Source organism: Girardinichthys multiradiatus, chromosome 3 (assembly GCF_021462225.1).
Source record: "Girardinichthys multiradiatus isolate DD_20200921_A chromosome 3, DD_fGirMul_XY1, whole genome shotgun sequence".
Classification (NCBI taxonomy): Eukaryota; Metazoa; Chordata; class Actinopteri; order Cyprinodontiformes; family Goodeidae; genus Girardinichthys; species Girardinichthys multiradiatus.
The window spans coordinates 20,951,165-20,973,873 of record NC_061796.1 but is presented as its reverse complement, the minus strand read 5'-3'; the positions used below and the strand labels follow the sequence as shown (position 1 = coordinate 20,973,873).

The window sequence follows — 22,709 nt, the reverse complement described above, 5'->3', positions numbered from 1 at the left end:
TATATGAATGTTAAATTTTCATCATTACATTATGGAAAATAATTAACTATCACAATATGCTAATATTTTGAGAAGGACCTGTAGAAGACAACACAAGAACCGCTGTGTTGGCCCAGACACACACTGTATAAAATTAAAAGAGCCAGGAGGCTTAAAATGTCTTTCACCAAACATTTGTCCAGACAACAAACATGTATATCAAATCATGAACAATAAAAACTATCATATTTAGACATTTCGGCTAAAAATATGGAAAAGTCATTTAAAAGTCCTTATGATATTTGGGTGGCTGATAAATTACTGCGCACAATATTGGTTTAGAGTGGCCAATGTCAAAAATAAAGATGATGATAGAGGATGCTGCTTACATTTGTAACCCTCCTTTAACACATTTGCTGACCCTCCTCCTTGTCCAGACATTCGTAGGGCGCTCATAGCTGCCATCTGGTGGCAACAATTCAGAAAAAGGCACTAGCCTCACCAGCATTCATCCAGGCCTCTGTTAAGCAGAGAAAATCCATACCACCTGAGGTGAAGAAGTCTTTGAGGATGAAAGTCTTGTTACATATTTACCTGGAGTTCACCAGTCCAAACCTGACAGGAGCTGGTGCAACCAAAGCACTGACAGGAGCTTTGCGGAGAGGTTGCAGATTTCCCACACTGCCATGCAAAGCTGGCACACCTCATCTGGGCCAATAACAGGCAACGCGCATGCGTCGGCTGGCTCCAGTGAGGAAACCATGAACTACCCCACGATTATTTAATGAGGCCCCAGGAAAAAGCAGCATGACATTGTTTTTGTGTCAGCAGGGGTCCACTGCCCTTCCCCGGCAGGGGTGGCATCTCCTCCAAAGACGTGGCAGGAGGGTGCGGCTTAGGTAAGCGGATATCTCTGATAGAAGAGGAGACAAAGTTTTCAACCATGTTGATAAAATTCAGCGACTTTTGGCTGAAAACTGTAAATCTGGAAGAGTATGACAATCATACACCAACAGAGAGTTCCAATTGTAGATGACATTTGACAAGAGCATCACAAACACACACAGAGTGCTCCATGACAGACGGCAGGCCACACACAGCGGCACCATTATGCAATACATAATGACTCCTGAATACAGCACTGAGGCAGACAACTGTCAGATTTCTGACAGAGTAACACGAAATGTGTTGGCTGAGCTCTCCAAAGCGAGGATGAAGGTGTCCTCATTGGAGTAGTGCTGAATGATGTTGTCATCCATGTTCACCAGGACCCTGTGGTAGATCAAAAGAAGGAATGCTATTTAACAAAGGAGCCCTTGTTTGTTGGTTAGTCCAATGAATTTAACTTTCAGAATCTTGTAGCCATTTTGTTTTTATTCCTATAGTTTTCAGTTCCAGTCCAACACAAAACCAAATATGTCAACATCAGTCCCCTCGTCTCCTAAGTTTTATGCCAAATTAGTATAACATAGCATGCTAGCATAACGGCTGTTAGAAACATAGATGTAATGGGTGTGCTCCATTTTTACTTTGAAGTCAGAATTTCCAAGTCAGACATTCCAAGTAAAATCCCCTGAGCTCAAATCCAATATGGCAACAGTATAAATGGTAGGGATAGCCGAAATAACAATCTGTTCACTTGTGGTTGTGTCACTTTATATATTATAAAATCAGTCACACACATACAGTACTGATGAATATATTGCTACAGTGTTTGAACATGTAAAATAAGAAAATCATTGTTATGGATATGTGCTGCTAACTGTAGTTAGCTTGGTCCCTCAGGACAACAATTAGCAAATACTGCAGATTGTTAAAGTAAAGAGAGAGCTGAGCCGAAAAGCGAAGCTCTCGATTTACCGGTCGGTCTACGTTCCTACCCTCACCTATGGCCATGAACTTTGGGTCATGACCGAAAGAACAAGATCCCGGATACAAGCGGCTGAAATGAGCTTCCTCCGTAGGGTGGCCGGGCACTCCCTTAGAGATAGGGTGAGGAGCTCGGCCATCTGGGAGGGGCTCGGAGTAGAGCTGCTGCTCCTCCACATCGAGAGGAGCCAGTTGAGGTGGCTCGGGCATCTATATCGGATGCCTCCTGGACGCCTTCCTCTGGAGGTGTTCCAGGCACGTCCCACCGGGAGGAGGCCCTGGAGGGACTATGTTTCTCGGCTGTCCTGGGAACGCCTTGGGCTCCTCTCAGAGGAGCCGGTGGAGGTGTAAGGGGAGAGGGAAGTCTGGGTGTCTCTACTGAATCGGCTGCCCCCGCGACCAGGTCCCGGATGAAGCGGAAGGCGACAAGTACAAGTTTAAAACCAAGTAACCCTACTTGAAATGAATGATTTGCAGTCTCCATTTTTCTACAATGAACACTAAAAACACTACACATTAAATATACATTGTATTGCTTTGCATACATATTTATATTGGCAAAAAAAGTTAAAAGCTGAGCGAGTCTGAATCTCCATAATTATCCACCCGTCAGCATTCTCATGCCTTGTTTCTGTGAATTTCCTCACCCTTTTTTGCTTTTCTGATAAACTTTGGTAATCCTCTCAACAGGTACTGTGTATTTCTCAGAGATCTGTGGAGGTAAAGTAAAAACCAATGTTAATGTATTTAAGGTCCAGAATAACTGCTCCACCTATATGATTTAATCACAATTCTGTATGACTACTTAATTCAACAACCCTTTAACAATACTTACTGCCTCCAGCAGTGCTCTGAGGGTTGGGGCACGCAGCATTAAAGCATCAAATACCTCATCGCACTCCTTCCTCACATACAGCAAAACTACCACAGAATGAGCAAGTCAAAAACTGTATTTAATAGTAAGAAATATTAGGAAACAAAAATAAGAATTTGACTGGGAGGACAAATATCACCTTTCCTTTCAGGCTCCACCTTGGATTTCTTGGGCTGAGGTGGGCAGATCTCTTCCTGACATGACAGCTTCTTCATAGGAAGTGCTCTGATGAACACACAAATGAACAAACAGTCTGGAATGCAAATATTTGACCTGAAATCACTAATTTCTTAAAAAAAAAACTAAAAAAAAACGTTTGTATCTCCCAAATCTGTCCTGTAATGCCGTTTTTCAGAACAACATATCTGTTCCGACCCTTAATGATGTACTAAGCTGCAGCAGACAAAACCTTAAATAAAACCAGTGTGATGCTCACCTGTCCATGACAACTTCATCAGTGTTGACAGCAAATACCTGCACAAACAGTCAAAAAGAGATAAGAAATGCATGTCCAGATGAAGGCAGTGAACACCAGAGTGGATGTGTGGGGAACCGAGTGGTTCCTTACCTGTCCTGCTCTCTGCAGGTTCCCAAAGTGGACGTCAGGAATGAAGAGGACTGGCTGGGAGTCCAAGTCCAACATGCTTTTGAACAGGGTGCCTTCAGCCCTCCTGATGGGGGAGCTTGGTCCTGAGCTGCTGTTTTTCCCTAATTAAGAGAGAGAGTGTGAGCTTAGCCTCTGTTTTTAAGCAAACTCTTAGTTTCACTTCTCTTATTTAAACATTTTTGCTTTCATAAAACTGTTTCCAGAATCTTGTATTCAGTTAAAGTAGACATTTTAAGGATTACCAAAACTACATGTATCACCTTTTGCCCTCCTTCTTAGTTGTTTCTTCTCCTCATCACGGAGTTTCCTCTCAGCTCCCTGCAGTATGCATACAGAGGTGGGGTGGGGGGTAATTAAAAAAAGGATCCAGCTAGGTTCAATTAATCATAATGAACGGACAACTCATGTTGCCTTTGACCCTCCCTCACCTTGTCACAGAAGACCTTGATTTGAGTGAAGGCCCTGTGGATAGGCCTGCTGCTGCAGCTGTTGTAGCTGTAGGTGTCGATCTGGATTATCAGAGGCATGCCCTTCACTCCCTTCTGTGAGGAGAAGTCTGTGCTCAGACAGTTCACAGAGATAAAAACCTGGGAAAAGCCATAAAAACAGGTCTGAAATTAAAAAACACTCAGACGTTTATTCTATTGCTGATGGAGAACAGATGAAGTGTCTTTAACACATGTCCATTAACACACGAAGAATCTTCCTATAGAACAATTGTGGAATTATGAAGAGGAAGCAAAATGATTCATGGTTTTAATTATTTGATTAACACACATGCTCTGGCACAACTGCAAACCTGCAGGCCAGGCAAGGAGAGCATTCATCAGACGAGAAGTTAGGAGGCCCATGGTAAACCTTGGAGGAGCTCAAAAGCTCACGTGGGAGAATCAGTTAAATAGTGGCAAAAAGAAAGTCATTGTTGAAAGAAAGAAGCACTGTTTGCAGTATGCTACAAGTCAAAGAAACAAAGAAAGTTATACAAGACCAAAACATAACTTTATACAAAGTGCTGTGTGTGATTAAAAACTCTTTTCAATCACCCTAAACGCAATACTTTCTTTCTGCTGTGGAAATGCTTTTCTTCAGTAGAGACAGGGGAGCTGTTATTGATGGGAAGACAGACAGAGCTAAACACGGGGAAATACTGGAACAACTTCTACCCTAGAGGACACAACAGAATGAGAAGGGAGGGATGTTCACCTTAAAGCAGCTCAGTGACCTTAAACATACAGCCATAGCTACAATAAATTCTTTATAAATCAAACTGATTTAATTAAAACTACAATTATTGGCATGCTTCAAATATGGTAACTAGGTCTTCAGTAAGTGAGGCACCATTAGAAATAACTGTGGTCCGTCCCGATTTTATTTAAGTGAGTATTTGCTTTTATTGCATTTACTTGAGCAGTTCTATAGTAATGACTTGCTTTGAAGAGTTTGTCAGGTGTTAGAGGTCATCATAGCACTGAAACAGCACTGCTGAAAGTCATTAATGATATTTTCATGGCCTCAGATGGATTTGTATTTGTATGGTTAGATTTGAGTCCTGCTTTTAAGTCCTGCATTTGATACAGTCTCAATCTCAATATTCTGTTAGAAAGGCTGGAATGTGCAGTAGGGATCAGGGGAACAGCACTAGGTTGGTTTGAATCTCATCTGCCCAACAGATTCTAATCTGTTCATGTTAATACATCTTTATGCTCCAGGGTCATTTGTGGAGTACCACAGGGCTCAGCCTGGCCCATTTCAGACAGCATTGGATAAATATAAATTTAAACTCATCTACAGTGCCTTGCGAAAGTATTCGGCCCCCTTGAACTTTTCAACCTCTTGCCACATTTCAGGCTTCAAACATAAAGATATCAAATTCTAATTTTTTGTGAAGAATCAACAACAGGTGGGACACAATTGTGAAGTGGAATGAATTTTATTGGATGTGTCAAAAATTTTTAACAAATAAAAAACTGAAAAGTGGGGCGTGCAATATTATTCGGCCCCCTTGCGTTAATACTTTGTAGCGCCACCCTTTGCTGCAATTACAGCTGCAAGTCGCTTGGGGTATGTCTCTATCAGTTTTGCACATCGAGAGACTGAAATTCTTGCCCATTCTTCCTTGTAAAACAGCTCGAGCTCAGTGAAGTTGGATGGAGAGAGTTCGTGAACAGCAGTCTTCAGCTCTTTCCACAGATTCTCGATTGGATTCAGGTCTGGACTTTGACTTGGCCATTCCAACACCTGGATACGTTTATTTGTGAACCATTCCATTGTAGATTTGGCTTTATGTTTTGGATCATTATCTTGTTGGAAGATAAATCTCCGTCCCAGTCTCAGGTCTCTTGCAGACTCCAACAGGTTTTCTTCCAGAATGGTCCTGTATTTGGCCCCATCCATCTTCCCATCCATTTTGACCATCTTCCCTGTCCCTGCTGACAAAAAGCAGGCCCAAACCATGATGCTGCCACCACCATGTTTGACAGTGGGGATGGTGTGTTCAGGGTGATGAGCTGTGTTGCTTTTACGCCAAACATATCGTTTTGTATTGTGGCCAAACAGTTGGATTTTGTTTTCATCTGACCAGAGCACCTTCTTCCACATGTTTGGTGTGTCTCCCAGGTGGCTTGTGGCAAACTTTAAACAAGACTTTTTATGGATATCTTTGAGAAATGGCTTTCTTCTTGCCACTCTTCCATAAAGGCCAGATTTGTGCAGTGTACGACTGATTGTTGTCCTATGGACAGACTCTCCCACCTCAACTGTAGATCTCTGCAGTTCATCCAAAGTGATCATGGGCCTCTTGGCTGCATCTCTGATCAGTCTTCTCCTTGTTCAAGATGAAAGTTTAGAGGGACAGCCGGGTCTTAGTAGATTTGCAGTGGTCTGATACTCCTTCCATTTCAATATGATTGCTTGCACAGTGCTCCTTGGGATGTTTAAAGCTTGGGAAATCTTTTTGTATCCAAATCCGGCTTTAAACTTCTCCACAACAGTATCTCGGACCTGGCTGGTGTGTTCCTTGGTCTTCATGATGCTCTCTGTGCTTTGAACAGAACCCTGAGACTATCACAGAGCAGGTGCATTTATATGGAGACTTGATTACACACAGGTGGATTCTATTTATCATCATCAGTCATTTGGGACAACATTGGATCATTCAGAGATCCTCACTGAACTTCTGGAGTGAGTTTGCTGCACTGAAAGTAAAGGGGACGAATAATATTGCACGCCGAACTTTTCGTTTTTTATTTGTTAAACAAGTTTGACACATCCAATAAATTTCTTTCCACTTCATGATTGTGTCCCACTTGTTGCTGATTCTTCACAAAAAAATTGAATTTTATATCTTTATGTTTGAAGCCTGAAATGTGGCAAGTTCAAGGGGGCAAGGCACTGTATATAATTACCCATAAATCCTGATTAATCTAATTAGTTAGGTACACTTCAGGCATGTCTTGAAGACATAAAAACCCTGCATGACTTACTACAGGGGTTGGACAATGAAACTGAAACACCTGGTTTTAGACCACAATAATTTATTAGTATGGTTTAGGACCTCCTTTTGCGGCCAATACAGCATCAATTCGTCTTGGGAATGACATATACAAGTCCTGTAACAGTGGTCAGAGGGATTTTAAGCCATTCTTCTTGCAGGATAGTGGCCAGGTCACCGCCGGAGAGCGCTCGCCGGAGAGCGCCTGGTGGCCGGGTTGGTCCTCGCGAGACCCAGCTGGGCCAAGCCCGAACGAGAGACGCGAGGCCATCCCCCAGTGGGCCCACCACCTGCAGGGGGAACCGTGAGGGACCAGTACAAAGAGGATTGGGCGGCGGACGAAGGTGGAGACCTCAGCGGCCCAATCCCCGGATGCTTAGGCTGGCTCTAGGGACGTGGAATGTCACCTCGCTGGGGGGGAGGGAGCCTGAGCTTGTGCGGGAGGTCGAGAGATATCGACAAGAAATAGTCGGGCTCACCTCCACGCACAGCGTGGGTTCTGAAACCCATCTCCTCGAGAGGGGCTGGACTCTCTTCTACTCTGGAGTGGCCCACAGGGAGAGGCGGCAGGCTGGGGTGTGTTTGCTTGTTGCCTCCCAGCTCAGCAGTCTCGTGTTGGGGTTTACCTTCGGGTTGGGGACAGGTCTCTGATTGTCGTTTTGGCCTACAGGCCAAGCGGTAGTGCGGAGTACCCGGCCTTCTTGGCGTCCCAGTCTGGGGTGCAGGACAGTGCAACCCTCCCAGGGACTCCATTATTCTGCTGGGGGACTTCAACGCCCACATGTGAAACGACAGTGACACCTGGAGAAGCGTGATCAGGAGGAATGGCCTCCCCGATCTGAATCCGAGTGGTGCTTTGTTATTGGACTAGTCACGGACTGTCCATAATGAACACCATGTTCAAACATAAGGGTGTCCATCAGTGCACTTGGCATCAGGACACCCAAGGCAGGAGGTCAATGATTGACTTTGTTGTCGTATCTTCAGACCTTCGGCCGCATGTTTTGGACACTCAGGTGAAGAGAGGGGCTGAGCTGTCCGCTTATCACAACCTGGTGGTGAGTTGGATCTGCTGGAGGAGGAGAAAGCTGGACAGACTTGGCTGGCCCAATCGCAGGTCTACTGCTCTGCCATGTGCCAGTCCGTTGTGGTGAAGAGAGATTTGAGCCAAAAAGCGAAGCTCTCCATTTACCGGTCGGTCTACATTCTACAGCCTAATAACTTCACCTGGTGGGAATTCCCCAATCATCCACCTCATTGGGGCAGAGCATTTGGGCTAAAGGTAAGGACCAAGTGGTCTAACTTGCATATTTTTTAATCTGTATAGTAGCAAGACATATGTTTTATATATAAAATTAGTTTAGTAGTAAACTGTATATATAGGTTTAGTTGTAAATACACCGTTTAAGTATCTTTGATTAGTGGCATTTTATTTGTCTATATAAGCAACATGGTAGTAGTGTGGACTGAGATGGGGTCAAGTTTAAGCTACATTCAGCTGATGCTGTGACCTTTTGTGCCAGGTCCTTTGGAACGTGGTCTCAAAAAAACAATTCATAAATACAAAGCATTAGGTCTGTTTTGTCAGTGATGTAAATCTACAAAATGGCACCCAGCAAATGAGAGGGAGGCAGCTTTTTAATCCTCCTAAACTGCATGAAAGCTTGTAAAGCAGCCAAAAGTTATGAAGGATGGCAATAAAAGATTATAAGATACTTACCAACAAACTGCATTTAGAAATAGTGCTAAAAATAAGCCATAAGAAACAAGAAATAAGAAACTATTTATTTTTAATAAAACTGCATTATAAATAAAGATATTTTTACATTTTCCCATAAAAAGTTCAAATCTAATTTCTGAAAAAACAGCCTCGAAGTCAGGCACCCAGAGGGAACTGTCTGAATTGGATGTAATTTGGTAATCATGCAGACCTCTACCGTTTACAGTCCTTCATAGCAGAGATGGACAACTGCGGTCCTTAAGGGCAGGTGTCCTGCAACCTTTAGATGTATAACTGGTCCAACACACCTGAATTGAATGGCTGAATTTCCTCCTCAGTGTGCAGTCATGTTCTGCCAGGCCTGGTAAGGAGCCATTTGATTCAGGTGTGTTGAAGCAGAGACGCATGCAGGACGCTGGCCTTCAAGGACTGGAATTGCCCACCCCTGATTTACAGGATGAACTGACATGTATTGTTGTCCACAGTTCCCATAGGTTCCAGCCTCCAGCCACTGTGACATCTGAACATTTTGTAATACAACCACCAGAATTTGGCTTTTATGAAGCTTCGACAATTGCTGCTAATGCATCTGGAAGTCATCATCTGCTGATCTTCACTTACCTTTTTGACCAATGATTAGAAAACTGCCTGTAGCAAGCTCTTAAATCATGAGCCTACCAGTTATGCCCTCTGAGGCTCAGCAGCTCATGCCAATCAATATTTACTTATCCTCTGCTGGTCTGCATGTGTCAAACTACATTCAAATCAAACCGTTCTATCAGGGTTCTTACTTTAGTGTTAATTAACTTACTGAAGTAAGTTAGTTAACAAACATAAATAAAAAAACAGTATTTATACCATTTTCTTTCTTCTTTTAAAAAAAAAAAAGGTACATTAGGTGGAAAAAGATGGGTTTTTTACCTTTAACATAGTAAGACAACTGAGAACTAGTTCTCAATTACAACACCCACCGTCTGTGATGAATCTGCTTAGTGATAAAAACATGCCCTACCTGAACCCATATGCCCACCACTTCTTGATCACGTCACCTACTGCATTTCTCCTCTGGAACGCTTTCCTTTGTGATTTCACTGAAGCGCAATAAACAACCCAACACCATGAGAACCAGGGTCCCTCCCAACCTTCAAGAATGTGCAAAAGATAAATCTCTTCCAAGAACATCTCATTTCACCAACCTTTAACACATCTGACTCACACTTGCAATTCCTTACATGTCGGTCTTGCCTAAATTTGCCATTAAAGCCTTAGTCTAGGCTTCTTTATTTCAATACAGCCTAAGCACTGTTCTCACTTTTGATGAGATAAAACCATCTGATTAAGGATTAAAGGTAAATGTTATCAGACCTTTTGCCATGACACTTCAGGCTTTCTCTGTAAAAACAATGTTCTGTTTATAGTTGGTATGCAGGTGAAAAGAAATGAAAAATCAACAGTCCTGCTCCTTGTCTGGACATGTTGTAAAGTCAGCAGGATGAATGGGATGTGACAGGAGCTTCTTTCTTCCTCCCTAAAGACAGAAAAATCCATCTATTCTACCTCTGTAGGAACTGCTCATGCTGTTGGGGGAAACTCCCTCATAATGACGTTATTCTGCCAAGTACAGACAAGGAGAAAGTAAGTTTCCATGACCATTAGGGCAGTCATGGAGAAAAACTATGACAAGCTAACACCCTTTCTGCTTAAAGCAGGAAGTAGCCAAGTACAGTTAATCAAGCTCATGGACCACCTGTATAAAAAAAATTAAAAAAAATTAAAAAACGAGTTTTGGCAGGTTGCTAGTCTGGGGCATACAGGTGAGTTTTAACACAACTCAATGTGTCAAAGAAATCAGCAACAACTTTAGAGAACCAGTTTTGCTACCTATCAAGCCAGGACAGGTTAAAGGGCAATTTCCAAACAAAAGTCACAAAACAGAAGATCGCTAGCTGTCCTGAATTTTTTTCCACTACAGGTCCTTCTCAAAAAATTAGCATATTGTGATAAAGTTCATTATTTTCTATAATGTAATGATGAAAATTTAACATTCATATATTTTAGATTCATTGCACACTAACTGAAATATTTCAGGTCTTTTATTGTCTTAATACGGATGATTTTGGCATACAGCTCATGAAAATTATCTCACAAAATTAGCATATTTCATCTGACCAATAAAAAAAAAAGTGTTTTTAATACAAAAAACGTCAACCTTCAAATAATCATGTACAGTTATGCACTCAATACTTGGTCGGGAATCCTTTTGCAGAAATGACTGCTTCAATGCGGCGTGGCATGGAGGCAGTCAGCCTGTGGCACTGCTGAGGTCTTATGGAGGCCCAGGATGCTTCGATAGCGGCCTTTAGCTCATCCAGAGTGTTGGGTCTTGAGTCTCTCAACGTTCTCTTCACAATATCCCACAGATTCTCTATGGGGTTCAGGTCAGGAGAGTTGGCAGGCCAATTGAGCACAGTGATACCATGGTCAGTAAACCATTTACCAGTGGTTTTGGCACTGTGAGCAGGTGCCAGGTCATGCTGAAAAATGAAATCTTCATCTCCATAAAGCTTTTCAGCAGATGGAAGCATGAAGTGCTCCAAAATCTCCTGATAGCTAGCTGCATTGACCCTGTCCTTGATAAAACACAGTGGACCAACACCAGCAGCTGACACGGCACCCCAGACCATCACTGACTGTGGGTACTTGACACTGGACTTCTGGCATTTTGGCATTTCCTTCTCCCCAATCTTCCTCCAGACTCTGGCACCTTGATTTCCGAATGACATGCAGAATTTGCTTTCATCCGAAAAAAGTACTTTGGACCACTGAGCAACAGTCCAGTGCTGCTTCTCTGTAGCCCAGGTCTGGGGAATGCGGCACCTGTAGCCCATTTCCTGCACACGCCTGTGCACGGTGGCTCTGGATGTTTCTACTCCAGACTCAGTCCACTGCTTCCGCAGGTCCCCCAAGGTCTGGAATCGGCCCTTCTCCACAATCTTCCTCAGGGTCCGGTCACCTCTTCTCGTTGTGCAGCGTTTTCTGCCACACTTTTTCCTTCCCACAGACTTCCCACTGAGGTGCCTTGATACAGCACTCTGGGAACAGCCTATTCGTTCAGAAATTTCTTTCTGTGTCTTACTCTCTTGCATGAGGGTGTCAATAGTGGCCTTCTGGACAGCAGTCAGGTCGGCAGTCTTACCCATGATTGGGGTTTTGAGTGATGAACCAGGCTGGGAGTTTTAAAGGCCTCAGGAATCTTTTGCAGGTGTTTAGAGTTAACTCGTTGATTCAGATGATTAGGTTCATAGCTCGTTTAGAGACCCTTTTAATGATATGCTAATTTTGTGAGATAGGAATTTTGGGTTTTCATGAGCTGTATGCCAAAATCATCCATATTAAGACAATAAAAGACCTGAAATATTTCAGTTAGTGTGCAATGAATCAAGATTACCCAAGATTAGACTGGGCTGATTGGACCTGGACTGACCTGTTGACCAGAACATGCTGACTGAATCTTTTTTCATGTCTGTTCTTTGTCTGAGTTCATCTGTGGGGGCTGACAGCTTCTGGCAAGCGTTCACCTAAAGCTGGGGTAACACTACAGGATTTTATCCCCGATTCCTGGGGAAAGTCTTCATCACATAACACCATGCAAATCATATTCATTTGTTTGTTAAACAGAATATATTTCAAAATGCATCACTTTCATTTTATGGGGGAGCGGCACAGAAATATTCTAATTCAACATCTTCTATCACCACCACCTACTTGTATGTTTGCTCCTTTAAACTGCTGCCCTCACGAGAGTTTCCATGAGAGTTTAATGCGCTCAGGTGGTTTTAGTTGGTCTGCAAAATCCCGTATTCTGGGATCCATCAGAAGATGCAGTTGTTTAGTGTGTAATCCCAGGTCTTCATTCATGAAACTAAAACCGCTCAGTTAATGTGAAGCCCTAGCTTTTTCAAAATCTGGGAGGACTGTCAAAGTCTTTAGTGTGTCCGCAGTTTAAGGCAGATTTAATGAAATGGAAGAAAGCAGTAAAATTTGTCAGAAAGGTCAACTTTTTATACTTTAGTATTCTCTGTTAAAATAAGAGGATACCTGCCTGAAAGTCTGGACACATTTTCTCATCCAACTGAATGAGAAAGTGTGTCTGAACGTTTGACTGGTAGTGTAGCCTCACACAAAATTGGCTCATCAACAGGAGTCCATACATTAAACTGACTGAAATGCTGTGACTGGATTTTAAGAGCTGTGAAGAACCAAATGTTTGTAAATCTCAATAAATTATAGCAATGTTTTAAAGAAACTTGGCCCAAAATACCTCTGCAACAAAGTTATAAAAAAATAAAACCACAGAGACTAATTACTGTTACGATCGGTTCTACAAGCTATTGAATCAGGAGGACACTTTTTTTTTTTTACCATAAATCTATTGACAGTAATAAAAATTATTTTTCACACATATATTTTATTGTCAAAAGCAGTTTTTGTCAATGATCAACAAATAAATCAGTAGTTCTCTTGTGAATGCGATGGTGATACAGTGCACAGTGATGGCAGACGGTCACAGTGTCGGTGACTCAGCGGTTAACGGTCAACACTCAGTCATGTCCCATTTCCCATGACTGACATTTAGGAAAAAAAGCCTCCATTTCAAAAGATGTCAAATATCAACGTGTTGGTTCAACTTCTAAAGCTCAAACCACGCCTAAATCACAGAGTAGCGCTCCTGGAGAATGGCGTAAACACACCTAAATGTGGTTATCTCACAAATTTAGCTCATAGTTAAACATATTCTCATGACTGATGCCAAATCACATAAACCAACACAAGCACCTGTAGGACTTTCCGGTTAAACGGGACAGACAGCTTGAGCAACAGGTCGGCAGAGACTGATAACGGTAGAGAACTCTCACCACGGCTCAGCGATAACTTTCCCACTGCACTGCATCAACGGCATCGTGCCTGGACCTGCAGAGGTGAGGGTTGATTGCCGTGAAAGCCTAAAGCACAAATGGGCCTCCTACACAGCTCCACAAATTCCCACCTCCACAGAGCCGAGCCATTTACAGTTTCTCCACGAGCAAGAGCCATATGAATTGCTTCTAACATCGGTGGACGTGTGTGTGTATGAGTAGGAGGCTTGTTGTGTTTTTGCTTACAGCATGTTAAAGTGTTCAAATGCCATTCTAAAAAGTGGAAAGTTCATGAGGACGCTGTGAAGTGGCTGTTCAGTGCTATTGGCTCCAATAGACACAAACAAACACAAACAGAAACACACTGCTGGAAGATTCTCTCACAAAGAGGATAGAGCTGCTTGTTGCCTGGCAACAAACTGTGGCAAATAAAAAAATAATAATTGTGCGTGGCAAAACATTTACCCAAAATATACATCAGAACTTAATTATGCTTGGAAATAAAAATCTGAAGATGAAGTAATATGGAAATATGTGAGGCACCAAGACTGCCACAATGACAGATTTACACCGATGGCTCTGCATAAAGCTGGGGATGGCTATGTGAATGGATGAAAATGTTAAGGTAATGTTTAAGCTTTTGCACATAGCAAGATTCATTTTGAGTGGAAAAGTGGAAAACACACATACACTCACACACACAGAAACGGAAGCACAAAAATCCTAGGATGTGGATATTTACAATTATTATTTACTTAAATAATAACACGATTTAAACCTGGTAGTCCTGTTGAATTAGAAGAAATGTGGATGGAATAAATGCTTGGGCTGACTGTAAATAAATTCTGAAAAGTTGGACTATGAGCTAAAAGCAGTCTAGATAAACATTTGAATTTAATTCATTTATTTTAAATTATTATGAAAAAATGAAATTCATACACTGTGAGTGAGGCTCAGCACAATTTAAAACATGCCCATTTGTACACAGTTTGCAGGTGCCCCGTGGCTTTTAAACCAAAACTGCTGTGAAACAATCTCACATTAATGCTGTATTAGTCTGATGTGCTCATTTTTAAATCCCATTTTGGACCTACTGTAGCTGTGCAGTGGGTGGAGATCTGTCTCCTCCTCTCTACAGTACCCCTCTGGCTGGAGGAGGAGCCATTCAACATTAGGGAACATAATCTACATTAACAGCTCGAATTTCAGAGCCAACAGTGGAAACACACAAAAAACAGCCGAGCTAGATTACAGGTTCCACAAAGTTCCAGAGAAAAACCATTTAGGAACCATACTCAAAACGCTCGTGTAAACTTCAAATTACGAAATGAATAAAACATACTGATGATAAAATGATCCCGTCTTAGATGCAGCCATTTGTTTATTTATATTATGTGAACACTACTAGATTATGGTACATAAAGCACACAAGTGGAACACTGCAGCATAAACCTGAAGAAAACAAATGCAGTGCAGCGAAGGCGTGTGGCAAACAGTAAATATTTACAGTCAAACCTGTCTGTTTAAAGGGGTTTTCCTGACGCCCAAACTGAATGTGAGCTGCAGGGCCCAAAACACCCTGAGGATGGGCTCACTGTTAATGGAGTGTTTGCATGTTTTCTGTCCTTATCCAACTGGCCATGGTTAGAAGTATGAAACGTGATCGAGCTGGACGCCCAGCGAGTGTGCCGGTTGGAGCCAAGAGCAGGAAATGCTCCTCTTGTCATGAAACGTTTGTATAAAGGATAGAAAGAACTGCGTGTGACCCACCGCCCACTTGTGATCAGCTGTGTTCCCACAGAGTTCTCAAGACAAAACCTTTGTGTGTTCCCAACACAGATATAACAATAAAAGCCGACAAATCTCAGTTTGCCTATGTTGCTTTTTGTTTGCTTGCTTACCTTGGCTTCTTCACTCACATCCCAGGTGAAAGAAACAGCATTATAGGCTATTTCCTCCACATTCCCAATGGTGCTGAAGCTCTCCTTGTAGTCAGCTGAATGCCAAGACAGAAAATACAAGGGAACTGTTTTAGATGGATGTTTCAGGGTAGATGTTTTTCAGCCATTATTTTTTATAATTCAGAGCAGACTCACAACTGCAACGAAGTGAATATAAAAAAAAAAGAATTTTAAAATCAAACCAACCACAAAACAGAGGTTCCAATTTAAGACCTTATTTTTCTTGTGTCAAAAATATCACCTGTGACAGATAACTATACTTTACATACCTAAATATGTCCAAAAAACATTGAATTTTAGGCCTAAAGCACCTGAAGAACATCAAGTTCATTGATTAAAAGTATAAAAACCTACCAAGATACTCGTCTTTGGGCAGAATGATCAAATATTACATAAAGGTGAGTAGAAAGTCTTTGTGGAGATTAAAAATGTCCATCAATGTCCAAGTCTGTGAAACAAATAATGGAAATGTCCAAGAGTTTTACAACTCTGTTAATCCACCAAAACAGTGTTGTAATACAAATGGAGGACATTCAGCAGCATACTATTGCCCAGTAACAGGTTCTCTGTACTTCTCTGTAGTCTGCTGGGTCAAAACAGAACCAATCACAACCTCTTGCCTAACGACATCTGACTTATTTTTGCAAAAACATTTTTAGAGTTCTTTGAAGACTTATTGGAAAAACCAGACAATTACAAACGTTTTTTGGCTGAATAGGATTTAAATCTATATTTGAATAATTGTGTCAATCAACATGACAGTGGCCTGTTTGCGACAATACTTCCAGTCTGTGATGTACTGTACGCCACTCCATTAGCTGAGTAAATGATTGATTTATTAACTGACTGATTAAAGTGAAGTGCCTTGAGATAACATGTGTTGTGAATTGGCACTATATAAATAAACTGAATTGAAAATTAAGGTTTTTTTTACATCCTTATCATAAATCAACTTTTTCTTCCAGGGGGCTTTTTGATCAGGGGTTGAAGTTGACCCAACACCGTGATGCGTCTGATCCACCTTGGATGGTGGATCGACTGCGACGTGGTGATGTGATAAAAAGCAAAGTCACCATCTGTTTGTTGCCTTAAATGAGATGCATAAACATAGAGCCCGGTTAAATGTAATTAAATCTTTTCTGATTTTTTAAGCATTTCTCAAATTCTGTCCCATTCCATGTATTACAAAGCTAACACATTAACCTCAAAAAAAGTTTCTAATCATATAGTTGATTAAAATCAATTTTAACAGTTTAATAGAAAAATAATCCAAATATAACAAGGATTCAGTGTTTTTGTAAGGCTTGAAGATATGAAGTTTTTTTTATTTCATGAAATGAACCTTTTGAACATTCCTGCTCTACTTAGGTAAGAGCAGTGTGTCAGAAAAATCTGCAAAGTTTATCAGTTCAACAGCTTTTTCTTTCCTTCCGTTATCCATTTATCTTACTTTTCTGAGTAAATCAAAATCTGACAGGGACATATTCTCACTTGACAAACCCACTTCCAACTAAGGAAAAAAATTCCAATACACCGCAGTCACATATTAATTTCCATTCTCTTACCCACTCTAGAGCAAGTCCATGCCAGTAGTATTAATGGCAAGGACTTGCCACATGCAAAAGCCACTAGTGTATGACAGCTCTGGTTTATTCCTTCGAGTTTTAGACCACAGGTTGAGGCCTGTCTAAGTGATCATACAAGATATGGCCGCAATCCAGGGAAACACTTATTTCTCCATAACGTCTATGCAAATGTAGCCCCATTGGGTGTCTGTTCACAGGACTCCTGTGGGAATTGACCGTTATTCAAATCAAATCCGGTTTTACTGCAGAACAGAGGAAGGGATTCTCTTTCAGGTTTGCCGCCTGCTCACTCTTGCTCTACCTTGCTAATCTTGTAGAGTTGCAGTAAGGTTATCCATTTTTCAGAGCAATAACCAATAGTAAACTGTGTAGACCTACTGATTATTTATCCAAATAAATAAAAAAGTATCTTACCAATATCTAAAACCCTTTGTTTTGCAGTGTGTTGTCTGGAGTGCCAATATTTCCAGTTCTTCAGCTGATCATCTCTGGACTTGTCTTCCCCGAACACGGCCATTATAACACTCTACAGGTGAAACACAAATATGCAGAGTTATAAGGTCAGAATGTTTAAAACTTTTAATCTGAGTCAATCAATCCTTACACTGCGTCACCTGTACAACAGTGTCCCTCTGCAGATCAGAGCCCCCAAAAGAAGCACGTTGCTCACTGCGGGATAGCTTCCCATCAGGCGCCCCCCAAGCTTTGGCACTGGGCTGACAGTGGGAAGATCTGTAGCCATTATTGGACAACGTCAAAGCATAGAACTGGCCCCGGTTCAGGTAAGCCATAGGTCCTTCTCCTTGCCGTGGCCGCAGTGACATGCTGGCTTCCAGGCTGTACTTGAAGCTGTCGCTGCAAGACATTAGGTTGTCATATCCTTAGCCTTCTTTATCACATAACACCCACAGATCTTCAAGCATCTTCTTGCAAAATTATGCCAAAGACCAAAACAAGGTAGTGCACAAGTGTGAAGAGGAAAGAAAATTTGTTTTTTTCTCACAAATAATATAATTGGATGTGGTGCACATCTGCTTTGATACTCCAAAATAAAGCCCATTGAAACAAATTCCCTTCAGAAGTAAGTTAATTATCAAACAGTCCAACTGTGTGTAACCTAATGTCAGTCTGAATCCAGCTGTTCTGTGATGGCCTTAAAGGTTTATTAAAGAACGTTACCAAACCAACAGCTTCACAAAGACCAAAAAAAGTTTTAACCAGGATTGGATTACAACACAATATCCTGAGTTTTGAACGTCTCACAGAGCTCTGTTCAATGCATCATCAGAAAATGGAAAGAATGAGGTACGACTTCAAATCTGCACCAAAACATGGCCGTTTGCATAAACTGATGGGCTTTGCAAAGAAAGACTTAATAAGAGATACCGTAAAGAGGTTTATGGTAACTCTTGAGGAGCAGCAGAGATTCACAGCTCAGGTGGAAGAATCTGTCGTCAGGATTGCTATAGTCGTGCAATCAACAAATCTGGTCTTGATGGATGAGCGATAAAGCAAGCCATTGCTGAAATAAAGCAACAAGAGGTCCTATTTGTAATTTGCCACATGCTATGCAGAGGACATACATCTGGAGGAAAGTGCTCTGGTTAGAATGGAAACAAAGCACTATGAGGTCCAACTAACGTCACACATGAATTCACCTGAACACACCATCACTACATAGTGGTGCCAGCATCATGCTCCAGGGATGCTTTTCTTGAGCAAGGACAGGGAAGCTAGTCAGAAGTGAGGGAAAGATTACTGGAGCTTAATACAGGAAAACCCTGCAAGAAAACCTCTTAGACTTGAGACTGATGCTGGTCTTCCAGCAGGACAACGAACCTGAACAAACAACCAGAGTGAATAAAAATTTATTTTCATATACGAAAACAAAATACGCAATAATTCTTGCAAAAATTGTTAGGACTCTGTTATGCAACAATTATTTGAGATACACCAGTAAATGTAATTTCCTACACTTTTCCATACACTGACACTTCTAAAAATTCTTCAAACCAGGAACGACTTGAACAAATATGGTGTCCAAAGCCTGATATTGGTTTTCTTAAACTAATGAAAAAGTAAAAAACAGTCACAGAGGATACCCAACAAAATATTGATCATAGATCAGGGGTGCCCAAGTCCAGTCCTAATGAGCTACCATTCTGCAACATTTAGATGCATCCCTGCTCTGACACGCCTGAGCTCCCTCATCAGCATTCAGCTGCGCAGAAGCCTGCTAGCAAGTCATTTATTTGATTCACGTGTGTCAGAGAAGAGATGCATCTAAACGTTGCAGGATATTACCTCTCCAGGACTGGATCTGGAGTATTAGAAACCCTGGAAGGAGTTTCTCTCCAACATACTGAAACTAATTTGTTGGTAAACAAGGTTATTGACAGAATTATTAATTTAACCCTTTTGTATAAAGGAGATTATCTGTGAACATAATTGTCAGCCTTACATTGGCAGTTTATGGAGAGATGCATCGCCTCGTGAAGATGGACTTCTATGGTAAATCTGTAACAAAAAAAAAGTGTGTTTTGAAATAGCAAGTACAGGAATTAGTTAAACATCAAGTAGAACAGAAGAAAAATAACAAATTGTGTATTTCTGTATCAAGAAGTCCCACCACCTCCACCAGACCTGACCTCTCCTTCCACAGCGTCCTCATACGTGCTGTCCGGGGTGCTGCTCTGCTCATCTTTTTGGTAACCAGAGGGTGATAAATCATAGCAGTTCTGCTCATAAAGGATCCTTGACTGCTCTCTGGGTTCTTCTAGGTTGGAGCCACCAGAACATAAAACCGACATGGATGTTTGGTTCTCTGTCTTCACCAGAACAAGAGGTGCACAGCCCCTGCTTTTACCATCTCCTCCTCTAGTATCTGAGGCATTGCTCACAGCACCTCGCTTGGAGCCGTGATGTTCTGTAGCCGAGCTGTTCAGGGAGAGGTTCACCGGCATGGATCTTAGAGTTTGATAGTGGTGATCCAGCATGTCCTGGCCCCTGTACGTGAGTGGCCCAGCAGCAGAGGGGTCTACGGGTGTAACACCACTGACCGAGCGCTTTCTCTCGCTGGGAACCTAAGGGGATTTAAGACAAACGAAGGAATAAGAACTAAAATCTGAAATTATTACAGAAAGAATATTAAAGAAAAAACAAATTATGTACCGTGGATATGTAAAGTCTACACACTCTTGGTATCAGTACTTTTTCCTAATGTGACTTATAACCTTACAATCAAATAAATAAATAAAAATAAATAGACTGTAATCATTCATCTTCGATACCGCTTATTCCATAGTGGGTCACGGGGGAGCTGGTGCCTATTTCCAGCAGTCTATGGGCGAGAGGTGGGCTACACCCTGGACAGGTCACCAGTCCATTGCAGTGCAACACAGGACTAACAACCATGCACACACTAATTCAATACCTAAGGGCAATTTAGAGAGACCAATTAACCTAACAATTGTGTTTTTGGACTGTGGGAGACTGTAATCCTTTTAGGGGAAAAAATAGGGAATGTTGTTCCTTATAACTGTGGAGGTGCCTGTGTTTAGAATTAATAGCCACATTTAAACCCATGTTAAACAGGAGTGCCCCTGTCATTACTTAAAGAACCTCAGATAATCCCAAATAAAGTTTGACTGTTCTAGCTGGCTTTTACTGACATTTTTTAGATAATCAGATGAATCACATTGTCAAAAACTAATTAGTCTGTGTAATGCAATTGACAACAATGTCATGTATTTTTCATATACTTCAGCTCAGAGGTAAGGATGCAAGATGGAAGCCTTTTCTGACATGAAAACATCCAAGCAAAGCTTAATTTATCAAAAAACATATTTGTGGTCTCCAAACAGAATGTGGGAAAAGGTGTTCTGTTTGGTTCTGGCAATAGTTGCAGAGGAATGTTTCATGCAAAAAACCAATTTGCACATAACCAAAAGACACAATGATGCACGGTGGTGATAGCATCATGCTTTGTGTCTGTTTTACTTCACCTGGAACGGGAGCCTTAAAATCAAGGTGGAAGGAATTTTAAATGGTTCCAAATATGACTCAGTGTTTGTGCAAAAATGAAGAGGAACTTTAACTTTCAGCTTGACAGCGACCTAAAGTATATATCCAAATCAGCAGAACAATGGCTTAAAGTTTTGTAATGATCCAACCCAGTGTTTTAACATGGTGTAGATGTTTTACTGTAATTTTGCAACAGAACCTCGCTGCAGACAGTGTCCATGTGACAAAGTGGTTCAGTTTGTGTTTACCACTTTTCCCTTATTCTTATTTCTGATTTATTTACTTTCTGTAACTGGTCATAAAGCTTAAAATTAAACATTAGTTTTCAACTTTGCTTCACTTACTATCCCGGGTTTGTTTGTGTTGGCATTATGTTGCAGTTTCCATCTATTTATATGTTTGGGTTAAAGCTATTACTTCTGGACTATTGGTTGAATTTGTTTATTTTGTTTCAAAGTATATTCATGGTATTTGTTTTCCTTTTTAGTCGCCATTGTTGGTCATAGTGTTTCCTGCTTAAATGGCTGGATTGCTTTGTTTGTTTTTCTTTAAAGTAACTTTTGAGTTAACTTCTATTACATGGTATATTTTGCAGATCCTTTCATTATGAAGATGAGTTTGTAAATTAGATTAGTAATTTTGTTTTTCTAGTTTCTCTGTTTAGATTTTGTTTTTTTTTGTTTTTTTCCTGTCCAATTGTGGCTTGGTCCACTCAAGCGCAGGTGTGTTGCGAACTGGCTATACAAACCAGTGGATGCTTGGAAGCTAGAAAGAAGAGTGGTCTGAGTCAAGAGTAATAAATAAAAAGTCAACAGAAGAATCTGAAACCGGGGGCTGATGCTGTATTCTTGTTCACCTTGCTGCTCCTTGACAACACTACTTCACAAATGGTGGCAGTGATGATTCCAGGCCGATAGGAGACAGCAATGCAGAAATCAGCCAAGTCGAAGAGGCATCAGGGGCCAGTGGAGTGTTCCACAGAAGAGGCCCAAGATGATGAAAACCTGCCAGAAGCTTCTGGTGAGCAGTGCTCTGATGCACAAAGTTTTTCTAAACTCTCAGCTTTATTGAAAGGCCTGATGCAGCAGCATGCTGACCAGGAAGAAAAATGGGAGCAGGACAGACAACGCCAAGATGAACAGTGAAGGAAAATGCAACACCAGTTCATTCAACTTCAGCAGGAGGTCCAAATGGAGCGCAGAGAGCATCAGATGCAGTTGGAGGGTGCAGTAGCTGATCCCGGAACGCTTCCTGGTCCTGTAGTAAGACCAAAGGTGCCACAATCAGTACAACAGAGAGGAAGCCTTCCCAGCACATCTGAGGAACTACAAGCATTCAATCTGAGATCAACCAGTTGGAAAGGTCCAAAGATGGAGCGTTATGGTGAGGATGAAGATATTGAACATTATTTAACAACGTTCGAAAGAATTGCAACCGGATGTCAGTGGCCAAGGACATAATGGGCCTTGCATCTGGCACCACTTCTCAGTGGTAAAGCAAGAGTGGCTTATGTAGCTATGGACACTGATGACACAATGGACTATGACAAGGTAAAAACTGCTGTGTTGGAAAAGTTTGAAATAAGTACTGAGACTTATAGAGCGAGGTTCCGGGCCACGACGGTGAAGGACAACGAGACACCCAAAGAGCTGCGAACTCGCCTTAAAGACCTGTATGAAAAGTG

General features: G+C 41.6%; 1 protein-coding gene across 1 annotated transcript in view; it reads right to left on the bottom strand.

The window, feature by feature from the left end:
• The window catches only part of LOC124865333 (grainyhead-like protein 2 homolog), a 28,931-nt gene continuing 6,222 nt past the window's right edge, over positions 1-22,709 (bottom strand). Inside the window, exons 3-15 of the mRNA XM_047360334.1 lie at positions 19,651-20,085; positions 19,464-19,519; positions 17,617-17,857; positions 17,417-17,528; positions 15,357-15,451; positions 3,758-3,916; positions 3,590-3,647; positions 3,291-3,430; positions 3,159-3,196; positions 2,862-2,947; positions 2,684-2,769; positions 2,496-2,560; positions 1-1,251 (exon numbers count right to left, since the gene is read on the bottom strand). Of these exons, the coding sequence (XP_047216290.1) occupies positions 1,137-1,251; positions 2,496-2,560; positions 2,684-2,769; positions 2,862-2,947; positions 3,159-3,196; positions 3,291-3,430; positions 3,590-3,647; positions 3,758-3,916; positions 15,357-15,451; positions 17,417-17,528; positions 17,617-17,857; positions 19,464-19,519; positions 19,651-20,085 (1,686 nt within the window). The 3' untranslated portion in view covers positions 1-1,136. The remainder of the gene's footprint in view (positions 1,252-2,495; positions 2,561-2,683; positions 2,770-2,861; positions 2,948-3,158; positions 3,197-3,290; positions 3,431-3,589; positions 3,648-3,757; positions 3,917-15,356; positions 15,452-17,416; positions 17,529-17,616; positions 17,858-19,463; positions 19,520-19,650; positions 20,086-22,709) is intronic.